This window comes from Camelus dromedarius, chromosome 4 (genome assembly GCF_036321535.1).
Source record: "Camelus dromedarius isolate mCamDro1 chromosome 4, mCamDro1.pat, whole genome shotgun sequence".
Lineage (NCBI taxonomy): Eukaryota > Metazoa > Chordata > Mammalia > Artiodactyla > Camelidae > Camelus > Camelus dromedarius.
The window spans coordinates 59,775,645-59,790,435 of NC_087439.1; the positions used below are offsets into that span (position 1 = coordinate 59,775,645).

Sequence of the window (14,791 nt, forward strand, 5' to 3'; positions counted from 1 at the left end):
AGAATGGCAAAGCGCAAACCTGCCACAATCCCATGAAGGCCAGAAGTAAACAAGAGCAAGACGGTACCAGAGCAAGCAGAGCAAAGGGTTTTGTGTTTCCCGCCCCGAGGTCTCACAGGGTGACACAGTGGGCCTGGGTAGATCATTCCTGCACGCTGGGTTTGTGCCACATCTGAGGAACATTGAGCTTAAGAAACCCATCACTTTGGTAGCAACCAGTAAGCAGGCCTATTCTTTGTCTGGAGGTAGATGTTACCACGCCTTTCAGGAGTGATAGCTACATAAAAAGCCTGAGAAATGGCCCAGGTGAAAGAACTGTCACAGTCTTGATACACTCACAACACTGGTAGGCGTGCAAGAGGCCCAGGGCAGAATGTTTCTCAGCAAGAGTATCTGGTAGGACTATCACCTGGGACAACACGGAAGACAGGCCACCTACCTATTTAGCTCTAGGGGATGTGACTGCTTCTTGTTGTTTATAAGATATTACAAGAAACACTACCGTCTTGACTATTTCCATTCTGGCTCGGAAATGCCTAATTGTGTACCAGAAAGAATTAGAAGAAAATTGTATTTTTTGTGAACACCAATCTTTGCCATGCTGTTATTTTTTCAAATAAAACCCACCTTACTGTGTCTGTTAGTGTTTTGGCTAAGATATTTTTGAGATATTTATAAATAGGGTTATTTTTATAGTTTTCTCCAGGTGATGCTTCTTCATTATGGATTGAGTCATTTAGCATTGTAAAATATACCCTTTTTGTCAGGTGTAATACTTTTGCCCTGAATTCTGTCTTGTTCAAAACTGGGTTTGTGATCTTTGTTTTTTTGTGTGTGCTCTTATATTTACTTTGGCTTTGCCCATCCTTTTTAATTTTTCCAAGTCATTTTATACTGCGTCCAGTGCAGTTCGGGACTGTGTCTGAGGACGGGTGACATAAGACTTAAGAAACAAAGAGACAAAGTAAAGAGCAAAGATGGGACCAGGGGACTCAAGATCTTGTGGATCGATAGTCCTGAAAGCCTGGTCGACATCATATTTATTGGGAGTATACAGCTCAGAAAAAATATGTGATCAAAGAGGAGAGGCTTTAGAAATTCTACGTGATAAGCACCAAGTTGTGCTTGCTGACCAATTGATTAATTTCAGGCCTACCCCTTCCAGGCACAATCACCCTCCTCGGGGTATGCAAAATTTCTAAATCTATCCTGTTATTGCCTCCAGGACATCTCTAGATAGCAAATATTTCCCCTGGGCTTAACCGCATGCTTTCATTCCAGAACAAAGTTCTGTTAGTGGACGATCTGACTTTCCAGGACCGTCCACTGTTTCACCCTAAGGAAATATCTGCCCTCCTTCGTGCCCTTATAGTCAATCTCAGGATTGCTCACCACAAATTTTCTTTAGCATAATACGTGCTATATATAGGTCATCTACTATGTAAAACATTAAAATAAAGCAAGCATGTGCATTTTAAGCAAACAAGTGTGAATATAATATTTTAAGCCCATGGAAATTTAGGTGCGGCTTGTTTTCCAGCTGTTTGTTTTCCAGCGGCTTCTTTTCCAGCATCTTGTTTCCCAGCAATTTTATTTCTTGCTGGTTGGTTTGTTATCAGTATTTGGAAAATATATTAGAAATTTGCCCCTCCCCAAGGCCCACATCCAGAGTTAGTCAGTTAGTTTTATAGTTTCGTTTAGAATTTATAATCTCCAGTGATTCTAATCACCCAGAGTTAGGATGAATGTGTCCCTTGTAAGCAGTTTATTTCGATTTGCTTTATTATTCATTTTTCATTGAGTATATATAGCTCATTTACACTTAATGTGACATGTTTCATCTTAGTTCTGTCATATTTTGTTATCATTTTTGATTTTTTAAAAACCTCCTACTGTATGAGCAGTGTTTTCTTCCTCTTTTTTGTTTTATCTTTAAAGTCCAGGACTTAAACCTCAATGTTAGTTACCTATTTTCCCTGGTGCTTGGTGTGACTTTCCAACATGTAAATCCATCTTCTTTTATTTTCAAAATGTTTTCTTGAATTCATATTTTAAAATACTTTTTCTGTAGTATTCTTTCAGTTCATTCATTAACAAGTGCTTTTGGAGGGTTTATTATATGGAAAACCACTTCCAGGTGCTAGGGTTACGGCAGTGAACAAAACAGACAAAAATCCCAGCCTTCCTGGAGTTTTTATTCTAGTCGAGGGTAACAAGACAGTAAGCAAAGAAACAAACCAAATATATAGTATGTTAAACGAGAATAGGGAAGAGGGGGAGCTTGGTGAAAAATACTTCACTAAGAAGTTGGCATCTGAGTACCAACCTAAAATAGACGGGGAAGTGTGCCATGTTTTTCTGTTGGGAAGAGCACAAGAAACAAGTGCAAAGTAAATGAAGTGAGTATGTCTGACGTGTTCAAGGAATAGCAAGTGAAGCAAAAGTAGCTGAGGGAAGAGAAATAGGAGACGCTCTTAGCTGGGCAACGGTGGACTACATATCATGTAGGGCCATGTGGATAATTGTTAGATACCTTGGCTTTTACTCTGTATATGTTAAGCCATTGAGTGATTTTGTTCTGGGAAGTTCTGTGAAGAGATTTATATCACTCTACTCTCTGTGTTTAAATAGGGGGGTAAGAGTGGATGCAGCAAGACAAAGCCATTTCAGTCATCCAGGTGACAGATAACAGTGTCTTGAACCGGTGGTGATAGTGGCAGTGGTGAGAAGTGGTCATATTCTGCATTATTTTTTTGAAAGTTGAGTCACCAGGATCTGTGGGAAGCTGAAATACCTGGAGGGACTCCAAAGGAGACTAAGAAGGAATGGGCAGTGAGGCAGGAGGAAACCTGAGCAATCTGTTGTCCTATCTGCCAAATGAAGCAAGTGTTCCAAAGAGGGAAGATTCCTTCAATAGTGTTGAAGTGCTGCTGTAAGTTGAAAGTCAAAACTGAATAGTGAACTTAGTCATCACCGAGTTGACTAGCCTCTTCTCTTTGGGAGTGCCAGTTACCTGTGCATTATGTCACTTTTTCCCAATAGTTATCATTTTCTCTCTAGTCCATTTCCACTCATTGTTTTGTTTTACTTCATTTCTTCCCCTCAATCAACTCCTCTTTGTCTCTTGCTATGTTGTTTGGCATTATTTATTTTTGTGTGGATTACAGTTCAGCTTTTATCTCTTTCCACATCTTTCCTGAGCTTTTCCAGCTCATATTTCACCTCTCCTTGTCTCAAAAAATCTTCCCTGAGCACTAGTGTCTCTCCTCTGCACCCTTGTTTTATAGAGGTGATTGCCTCATTTATTTTTTTTCATTGATAATAATATACCATTTGGGGTTAAAATTTTTCATCTACTTTGTGACATATTTTTCTGACAAGCATTCTTTGTCTGTCATAAGTTTTCCCTGCTTTTTCTCTTATATTTGGACAGATCCTGTTCTAGTTCCTTTTTGATCATTACTTACTTTGAATTAGATGAGTTCTTTCAGGTCTGGCTATTTTCAGAAAATATATGTGGGAAAGGGTCCAGATCCATGTTCTGGGCTAGCAAGAATAAGACATATGCTACAGAGTTGTACACATGGGTCCTTTCAGCTTTACTTCCCTGTAGTCAACAGAGACTGGAATGTAATACTCGTAATGTAGATTCTATCTTCTCCACAAAGCAAAGTCTATTTCTTCCTTTTTACCTCACCAATAGGCCACTTCTGTCAAACATCTTGTTGGTATGATTCTTTGTTCATCATTGCCTTCCTTAATTTTTGAAACTTTATACCAAATTGGTCCAGGAAAGATCCTGCTGACATCTTGCATACCCATTTCTGTTGTTCCAGACAGGGAATTGTGTGTGTGTGTTTTCCTGTCCCTCAAGGTAGAGCCACTTATTTTGGAAAACTGTGCTTCGTCAGCATTTCCTGTAGCCAGTGGCCATGGGAGATCTTGCCCATCCCTGTTGGCTACTCATAAACATTTATTATGGTTCAACATTACAAATGTATCCTAGCTTTATTGAAAATGATATTACATTTCTGTTTCTTATCTTAATATTCTCGCATTATTTGTTAGTAGGGAGAAATGTCATCTTTACTCCATTTAAAGTTCGGAAATTATATTCACACTTAAAAATAACATTTTGTGTTGCACAAATATAATTACCAATTACCACTGCAGTGTCTACAATGGCAAATGTTCCAAATGGGCACTGTATTCAGTTGATCTTACTCAGCTGTTTCACTTTTAGATACTTAAATATTACAGTGAACTTACAGCCTCAAATTACTTTGGTACACAGGAAGCTATTTAAAATATCTTTATTGAATACTTACCTTAATATTAAAGCATAGGATTTGCTCGAAGTTGTAATAACTGTCATTGAATGTGCCATATCAGTAGACATACTTGTTTATGGGCAATTGTTCTCTCCTAAACAAGCAGATATTCATAGCAAGAAAGATCATAGATTTGTGTTTCGAAAAAATGATTGCACATATCTTAAATAAGTTCAGTTATAATTGAACCTTTTATTTATTTTAGAATGGAATCCCAGCTCTGATAAATCTCTTAAACTTAGAGATAGAAAGTGTGCTAGTGAATGTAATGAACTGTATACGGGTATTATGTACAGGAAATGAAAATAATCAAAGAGCAGTGAGAGACCATAAAGGCATCACGTATCTTATCACATTTCTGAGTTCTGATTCAGGTGAGCCTCTATTTCTATATAATTTTAAAGTGACTAGATACATTAAGTGAAGCAAACTTAGGTTTGGACTTGTCCTATATGAACAGATGTCCTGGATTTATCTTAGGATGGATCTAGGCATATGTAATATAACCTAAATTCTTCAAGACTTAAATTTAAACTGCTAGGTTTATAAAAGGAATTGACTCTCAACACCATAATTCTTTAAATTATGACATTTTAAAACATTTTAGACACTTTAAAAATTGGAAATATTGTAATGAAAATAATATAGTTAATATGCTCAGGGACTCAAGTACATGCCTCCTTGTGTGAATAACACATATATTGATCATTGGAAGCTATTTTTCAAGTTACAATATGAACCTCAGATTTGTCGTTGGATATTTGATATCAGAATTCAAGGTCATCAGATCATTAGGCTAATTATTAGACTCTGAAGTACAAAGAACACCAGAAGCTATAAGGTAGTTTCTACAGCCACTTCAAATGATCTCTTAGGTTCTGTAAGAATTTTCTTATTCCAGTGAGCATACGCATAACAGTATGAGCTTCAAATCTATGCTTTTCTTCATATTTGGGGGGCATAAAAATTTTGAGAAAAGCTTGTATATTTTTCTTCCTGCTCAGCTTATCATTTGCCTTTCATTCTAGTTCTCTGAGAATGAGTACAGAATTAAATACACTGGTTAAAATGTAAGACAAGGTTATGGATAAGGGGATTGTTGCAGAGGGCTTTCTTTACTTTAGAACTTCGAACTTAAGCAATTATCACCTTCTAAGGCTCTCTATCACGTAGTGAAATCACTTGAAAATCTTTTCCTTTATACAAATTCCTAAAGTCAGAGAATAGGTATTCCTCATCCTTTTTCATCCTCCCAACCCCAAATGCTTGAACAAAGCACAACTTGTAGGGGCCATTTGGATAAATAAACAATAAATGAATTCATAAGAGAAAGCTATAGGAGTAAATGATCATAATCATTTCTTTTTGGGGCTCTTGCCTCATCTGAAACCTGAATCAAAGTAATTTATCCTGTATTGTAATCTATAACATTTTTTCACCTGAAGGAAGATAAATAATTAAAACAAATTTTAATTGTTTTTTCTCCCAATTTATAATTTATAAATGCTACATTTGTAATTTTAGTGCTTTAAGAAGTAATTCTCCTGGATGTTAGTTGTACTCTTAAGTTGCAGGGGATCACAAAAGAATTTTATTAATTCCAATATCATCTTAACTATTCTGAGCCACTCTATGATTTCGTGCATTAAGTGGCCCCAAAGTACACTGACATGCAGTTTCTTGAGACTGTGGATTTGTTAACATCTCCTTAGTCTTAACCCTATCTCCAGGGGTTCCTCAGTCTTTGCTGAGTTTGGTTGGTTTGATGCCTTTGCTTTACCCATGTTTAGCTGCTTGCTTCAAACTCCTCCTTAGTGGGTTTGTATTTCACAGTGATATGGGTGAAACAGCTCTGAACCTGTGTTGTAAGTATTGTAGGACTGACCAAAAGGATAAACTGTTAATACTATTGGTTCTCACTTTGAAAGGAAATATACAGAATGTGGAAAGGCAATAAATAATCCTGTGGGGTTGAACTGGAATTAGAAAATTTGAAATATGTATATTTTTCGTTTTAGATATAAAGACACAGACTGAAAGTGAGGAGATGGAAAAAGATATTCCTTGCTAGTGAAAATAAAAAGATAGCTGGCATAGCATTACTTATATCAGACAAAACAGACTTTAAAACAAAGATTATTACAAGACATAAGGGCATTACATAATGATGAAAAGTTTCAATTCAATGAGAAGATATAACATTTGTAAATACATATGCCACCAAGATAGGAGCAACTAAATACATAAAGCAATATTAACAAACATAAAGGGAGAAATTGACACTAACACAATAGTAGTAGGGGACTTTAACACCCACTTACGTCAATGGTTAGATCATCAAAACAAAATCAATAAGGAGACATTGGCCTTAAGTGACACATTAGACCAGTGACACTTAATAGATATATAAAGAACAGTCTGTCAAAACCCAGCAGAATACATATTCTTTTCAAGTATACATGGAACATTCTCTAGATACATTACACGTGAGGCCACAAAACTAATCTCAACAAATTTAAGAGGATAGAAATTATATCAAGCATTTTGTCTGACCACAATGGTATGAAACTAAAAATCAATTACAGGAACTAAAATGGGAAAAACACAAGCACATGGAGAGTAAACATGTTACTAAAAAAACAATTACTAAAAAAACAATGGGTCAATGAAGAAATCAAAGAGGAAATTAGAAAAATACTTCAAGACAAAACAAAAATAAAACTTTCCAAAATCTATGCAAAGCAGCAAAAGCAGTTTTAAGAAAGAAGTTTAGTGATACAGACTTACACCAGGAAATGAGAAAAAAAACCCAAATAATTACAATCTAACCTTACGTGTAAAGGAATTAGAAAAAGAAGAACAAACTAAATTAGTAGAAGGAAGGATATAATAAATATCAAGAGTGGAAATAAATGAAACAGAGACTAAAATAAATACATGAAAAGATCAGTGAAACTAAGAGCTGGTTCTTTGGAAAAATAAACAAAATTGATAAATCTTTAGCTAGACTCGGCAAGAAAAAAAACAGCAAGGGCCGAAATAAATAAAATTAGAAATGAAAAGAATTTAAAACGGACTCTACAGAAATATGAAGGTTCATAAGAGGTTACTACAAACAATTATAAGCCAACAAATTGGACAACCTAGAACAAATGGATAAATTTATGGAATTACACAATCTTCCAAAACTTAATCAGGAAGAAATAGAAACAGGTTGACATTGGCAGTGCAACTGAATCAGTATAATCAAAAAAACCCCAATAAACTAAAGTCCAGGGCTGGACAGCTTCACAGGTGAGTTGTAAACATTTATAGAAGAGTTAACACCTATTCTTTTCAAAGTATTCCAGAAAATTAAAGAGGAAGATACACTTCCAGACTCATTCTATAAGGCCACCATTACCCAGACACCAAAACCAAAGGAACTACAAAAAAAGAAAATTACAGGTCAATATCCCTGACAAACATGGATGCAAAAATCCTCAACAAACTGTGGAATCTAAAAACCCAAATAAGTGAAGTAACAAAACAAAAACGGACTTAGATATAGAGAACAAACTGGTAGTTGCCAGAGGCAAGAGGGGTTGAGGATTGTGCAAAATAGGACAAGAGGATTAAGAGTAAAAACTTCTAGTTATAAAATAAGTAATGAGGGTGTAATATATGGCACAAGGAATATGGTCAGTAATACCAAAATAACTTCATATGGGGACAGGTGATTACTATACATTTTGTGGTGATCACTTCATAATGTATTTAAATATCAAATCAATACATTGTACACCTGAAACTAACATGATAGTGTACATCAACTACACTTCAATTAAAAAAAAAGAAAAAACTCATTTGAAAATCAGTTTACTGGGAATATATTATATTATTCCAATGATCACTAGGACTCTATACTAAGGGAAAAAAATATATGCAGGAAGGAAATGCCTATGAGCTAAGATTTCTCCTAAGCATTGTTTAAAAGAGTGGAAAGTTGGAAATGACACATATTTTTAAAAATGTGAATGTTTAAGAAAATGTGATTTCCTTAATGGAACACCCATTTATGGAATATTTAGGAGACACTGATGTTCATAAAAAATGGGAAAAAATTTGCGGGTTGTTTATTTATTATTATTTTTTAACGGAGGTACTGGGGACTGAACCCAGGACCTCATGCATGCTAAGCATACTAAGCACATACTCTACCTTTTCCCTCAAAAAATGGGGAAAATTTTACTGGTAATTAAAACACAGGATATCGTGCTTATAGTACAACTATATTATATATGTCTGTAACACTAAAGCTATCATATATAATACTTATAAAAATGGTGGATGAGTCTAAGTGAAATGTTTGCTCTTGGGTGGTGAAAATCTGGAGAGTTTTCTTTCTTTTTTCTATTCTATTGTCTACATTTTTTATAAATTCTATATTTGATTTTAAAATATGGGAAACTAGTGATATGCTGCATTTTTATACTCTTTCTTTTTACAAGATTTATTTAACTAGTTCTTGAATTCATTTGAAGATGTGTTGAAGGCTGTATCCTCTGTTACAATTGCTGAAGTTGCACGTGGCAACAAGGAAGTTCAGGATGCGATGGCTATGGAAGGAGCCATTCCTCCTCTGGTGGCTCTTTTTAAAGGAAAACACCTTAGTGTCCAAGTGAAGGGTGCAGTGGCTGTGGAGGCACTGGCAAGTTACAACCCAGCTATACAGAGAGCATTTCTGGAAAAATCATTAAGTAAATACCTTTTAAAACTCCTCAAGGTAGGAATTTTATGATTACCTGTCATTGTTCTTAGACAAATTATGCAGTATTGAATTTAGTTACATGAAAGGAAAACTCAGACCAATTCTGGAATAAACATTTTATTAAACATGATTTCCTACGGTAGTCAACAAATCCTCATTGGTGAATGGAATATTTTTTTAAATAGGCATTTCAAACAGATGTTAAGGAACAAGGAGCTGCAGCACTTTGGGCCTTGGCAGGACAAACACTAAAACAACAAAAGTATATGGCAGAACAGATTGGATACAACTTTATAATAAATATGCTTTTGTCACCATCAGCTAAAATGCAGTATGTTGGTAAGTTATTTTCTGTGCTTACATCTGCACAATATAGAAGAGGACACTGGCGTATTAAGACATGTTTCTTGCTTTTCTTTGCCAGGAGGTGAAGCAGTCATAGCTCTAAGCAAGGACAGCAGGATGCACCAAAACCAAATATGTGAAGGAAATGGAATTGCACCACTGGTTCGCTTACTAAGGATTAGTAAAATAGCTGAAGGCACACTTTTGAGTGTTATCAAAGCGGTGGGATCCATTTGTATTGGTTTGTAAATTTATTCTCAGTTTTAAAAATATCAGTAAGATACTTCTCTTCCTCCCTATCCCAACTGTTAGAGCCCTTAACCATATCTAATCTATTATTATAATGTTTTTATTTCTCTGAGACCTTAATGAGTAAAAGTGGTGTAATTAAGAATATTGTATCAGTCTTGGTCTTGAACTCTGGTTAGAATGAGAAATGAGGACCATGAGCCTTGGCTATTTTTACTTAACTCTCCTTTTTTAAGTTTAAGAGAAAAATATTTCTTACTTTGAATCTCAAGGACTGTATGTTTTTGAAGGTATAGAAGAGTTTTTAATGCTGGAGTACATTTTCAATCACAGTCTCTTTCCATAATGATACTTTGTTTCTGTTGTGGCCACTCAGTCTAGTTGTTCCTTTCATTGCAAAAGAATTAATATTTTGGGATATCTGAAAAATGTTGTGGAATTGTCAGTGATTGACCTACCAAAAATACAAAATCAACATCTTTGCTGACCTGCATGAATGTATGGGACTGCTGTAGACTGCTTCTTGCAGACAACAGGGAGAAAAAAAACCCTTAATTTCTAGTCCATTGTATTTCCTAAAAAGAAAAAAATCTCACTGGATGAAGAATGTAGGAATTGGTTTCAAAAAAATTATTTTCCTCCTTTCTTAAAAAAGCTACTTTCCTGAAATTCACTAACTGCTTCAAGGCAATCAAGTCAGACAAAATAATATTTGTTTTGTTTTTAGCCAGAATCTATGCTATAAATTATATTTCTAAAATTCTAGTAAATGATAACACAAATACAAAGATAACTGATACACATGTGCAATTTCTTTTCGTAAGTTCACTTCAGAGCTTCCACATTTACCATGAACAGGGGTTCTCCGGTAGAACTACAGGGAAAAAACTCTTGCTTTCAAACTTACCAGCTTAGACTGTTTACACAGACATACACACCTCTTCCTTTTTCTTCCTCACCATGTTAATGTTTTTTTCTATTCTTGGACATATGGAGCTTATTTAAAATAGCTGTTTTAACATCTCTGTAACTAGTTTCAGTATCTGTCATATCTGGGTCTCTTTTTATTGGTTGATTTTCTTCTTGATTATGAATCATATTTTCCTGCTACTTTGCACACCTAGAACTTTTTAAATGTGGGGTTTTTAAAAGCTCTATTGAAATACAACTTACATATAAGAAAATATTTAAATAAAGTATATAATAGAGTAAAATATTAAATACATTATTTAAAGTGTAGTTTGATGAGTTTTGACATACGTATTCAGCTCTGACACCATTACCACAATCACACAAGTGAATATAATAATCACCCACAAATGTTTCATTGTGCCCCTTTGTAACTCCTGCCTCTTTGCACCCTATCCTTAGATAACTGCTGCTCTGTTTTCTATCACTATAGATTAGTTTGCATTTTCTAGAATTTTATGTAAATAGAATTTTACAGATGTATTTGTTTCTTGCTTATTCCACTCAACATAATTATTTTGATATTCATCCATATTATTGTACCAAATATCAATAAGATACTTCTCTTTCAGTGCTGAGTAGTATCTCATTGTATGGTGTGGTGGTTAATTTTATGCTTTATAATATACATACACACATGTCCTGTTGTTCTCTGGAAAACCTTAATACTTACAGATATAGTCTGATTTGTTTATCCAAGTACCCATTGATGGACATTTAGATTGCTTCCTGTTTCTTGCTATAATAAACAAAACTGTTATGAATATTTGTGTACAAATTTTGGAATAGATACATTTTCATTTCTCTTGGGTAAATATCTAGAAATAGGATTGCTGGGTTATATGATAGGCATATGTTTAACTTTTAGAGAAACTGCCAGACTGTTTTTTAAAGTATTGTTACCACTCTGCATTCTTACCAGCAGTATATGAGTTTCAGTAGCTTCACATCCTCGTCAACACTTAGTATGGTAATTTTACTATTCTAGTGGGCGTGTAGTAAATTTTATTGTGGTTTTAGTTAGCATTTTCCTAATGACGAATTATGTAGAGCATCTTTTCATTTGTTTGTCATTTGTGTGTCTTCTTTGGTGAAGTATCTGTTCAGATACTTTGCCCATTTTTACATTGTATTGTCTTGAGTAGTAAGCATTCTTTATAAATTCTAGATACTTCTTGTTAGATGCATGTTTTGCATAAATTTTCCCCCAGTCCGTTTCTCCCAGTCACCCATTTTTGTAACAGCATCTTTTGAAGAGCCAAACTTTTAAATTTTGATGAAGTCCAATTTATTGATTAAAAATTTTTTTAGTTTGTAGGTTTTGTGGCCTCTTTAAGAATTCTCTGCTAAATCCAAGATCATAAAGGTTTTCTGTTTTCCTCCACATTTTGATGTATGATCCATTCTGAGTTAGTTTTTGCATATGGCTGATATTAATTCTTTTCACATATGGCTGTCCAATTGCTTCAGTATCATTTATTGAAAAGATTATCTTTACCTCCATTGAATTAGCAAGTTACCTTTATCAAAAATAAATTGATTAGATATTTGTGGGTTTACTTCTTGACTTTTTATTTTGTTGTATTTAACTATTTGTCTATTTTATGTTATACTCACTGTCTTAATTACTGTAGATTTACAGTAAATCTTGAAAGCAGGTAGCATAAGTCTTTTCAACCTTGCTATTCTTTTTCAAAGTTGTTTTGGCTATTCCAAGTCCTTTGTGTGCCATATAATTTTTAAAATTAACCTGTCAAAAAAGATCTTCTGTTATTTTGATTGGAATTGCATGGACTCTATAAGTTAATTTGGGGAGAAGGTACATCTGAATGTCAAGTTTTCCAATCCATAAACATGGTTTATTTCTCCATTAATTAGGTCTCCTTTAATGTCTCTCAACAATGTTTTATGGTTTCCAATATACAATTCTTACACATATTGTCAATTTTATCTTAGCTATTTCATATTTTAACATCATGCATAAGAAATTTTGATTGAATGCTAGACATTGTTTTATAATTTTTTTGAACACATCCTTTTTATTTTAGTTTCTATTGACACCTGAGTTTGAAGTACTAATATATGTTAAATAGGCTTGCCTTTTCCTTAGGGATTAGATACTTTTATTGTGTTAGAAGTATCATTTTGATACCTTTGTAGCCTATATGTTGAAATACTTCCATTATTTTTTATGACCTCATTTTAAGAAAGGGTGTATTAGTTTGCTGAGGCTGCTGTAACAAAGTACCACACAGTGCGTGTCTTAAACAACAAGTTTATTGTGGTATTGTTCTGGAGGCTAGAAATCCAAGATCAAGGCAACAGAAAGGCCATGCTGCCCCAGGGGTTCTACGAAAGGATCTGTTCCAGGCCTCTCTCTTAGCTTCTAGTAATTCCTTGGCTTGTAGTAGCATAATTCCAGTCTTCCTGATTGTGTGTCTCCATGGACACTGTGAGTTTTACATTGGTAGATGCTGGATCTTACTGTTTTCTTTTAGAGAGTTAGGCTCTATTCTTGCATGCAGTTATTTCACCTGGGATCAATTTTATCCTTTAGCAGATAGCTTTTAAGCTTTGTTAAGTAAGACAAGTCGAGAGCAGCCTTTACTTTGGAACTAACTTAACCCCATTTTGAGATGATTCCTTTCAGAAGAGACGATCTCTTTGTACAGCCCCTTGTATAATGAGGTATCTACACTCGGGCCAGTAGGAACTGGAACACAAATCTCTCTTCTGTACTTCAAGTGTACTTTTCTAACCTTTGTTAAAGCACTTATTACGTGGTATTGAAATCATTTATTAAATAGTTGCCTACCCTATAAAATAAAAACTTCTTGTGGGCAAAGATTCTAATTCCTTCTTTTAGCCCTACCTCCGACCTCAGTGCCAGGTGCATTGGGCATTCAGTACCTGCCAGCTGAATGGAGACTACTCATGTAATTAGTGTCTGTATACATCCCCCCGGTGGCCAGTCAGGGGAGTAGGGGACAAGAAAACAAAAATGTTCTTTGCTCCATTTCCCTTGGTCCCTTCAGACTTCCCCAGGTCATAGTAAGTAGGTGGTTTCTCTTCATTGTTCACAGACAGGCCCGATCTTATATTTATATTTAAATATATAAGAGTTTCTTCATTGAGATTAGGCCTAAAATTTAAAGTAGTGTTTAAAAGGAGACAGTAAGATTATCTTTTTTTAGTATGTGTATTTAAGGTATCCAGAAATTTTAACCTGGTGATGTACTCTAGGTATTTTTGTAAAAATAAACTTTGTATGGAAAACAATAGTAACTATAAGCTGAAGCTTCTTGCACATAATAATTCTTCAATAAATGACAGCTATTATATTATTGCCTGATAGGTTAGCACTTCTAATTTTTGTGTGTGTGTGTGACTATTAGAAAACCATTCACACTTCTAACAGTAAAATTTCTATGTTTATTCACTTTGCCTTTAAAAAAATTAAGGTAAAATAGTGTCAATGTAGCATTTCCTTTTGTAATTTACTAACCATATTACACTAGTAGGACACTTTATCAACCAAACATATCAAGCTATGTTTGACTTTACCATTTCCAAGAGGAAAATAATCTCATTGAGATGTGGATTCTTACAGGTGTTGCCCATACAAGCAATCCCATTAGTCAACAATTTGTTGTAGATGAAAATGCCCTTCCAGTACTTATTCAACTACTGAGAAATCACCCTTCTCCTAACATTAAGGTATATATACAGTTTTAAGGTTTTTTTTTCTGATATAGTAAAAATTAATAGAAACAAGACTTTTTAAAGAATAATATTTATCTTTATGCAAGCTCACAAGTATAATAAAAATATTTAACCTTTTCAACAAAATCCTAGAAGTTTTAAACAAAAAAGTTGATAAAAAATAGTAGTAAGGATAGTATTAAATTTTATTAAAATATGATGTCTTCAAATACAGTAAGAAAGTCTTATGTCCTTACTCATCACAAAAGTCTTACTCCTTAGATATTTGATTATTCATAGAATTTCTTCCCTACTTCTTCAGATACTGGTTGCTAAAACTGGGTGGGGATAATGAGAATGTGTGATTTATGTAGCAAAATTTCTCAAATGTAAGTGAATCCTGTCAGTGCCACACCATCAAAACAGCCCTGTCTTTTACCAAGCA

At 34.4% G+C, this 14,791-nt stretch overlaps 1 protein-coding gene across 1 annotated transcript in view; it reads left to right on the plus strand.

The window, feature by feature from the left end:
- The window catches only part of ANKAR (ankyrin and armadillo repeat containing), a 54,815-nt gene that overhangs the window by 26,788 nt on the left and 13,236 nt on the right, over window positions 1–14,791 (plus strand). Inside the window, exons 12-16 of the mRNA XM_031451800.2 lie at window positions 4,537–4,705; window positions 8,855–9,096; window positions 9,267–9,420; window positions 9,506–9,667; window positions 14,255–14,361. Coding sequence (XP_031307660.2) covers window positions 4,537–4,705; window positions 8,855–9,096; window positions 9,267–9,420; window positions 9,506–9,667; window positions 14,255–14,361 — 834 coding nt within the window. The remainder of the gene's footprint in view (window positions 1–4,536; window positions 4,706–8,854; window positions 9,097–9,266; window positions 9,421–9,505; window positions 9,668–14,254; window positions 14,362–14,791) is intronic.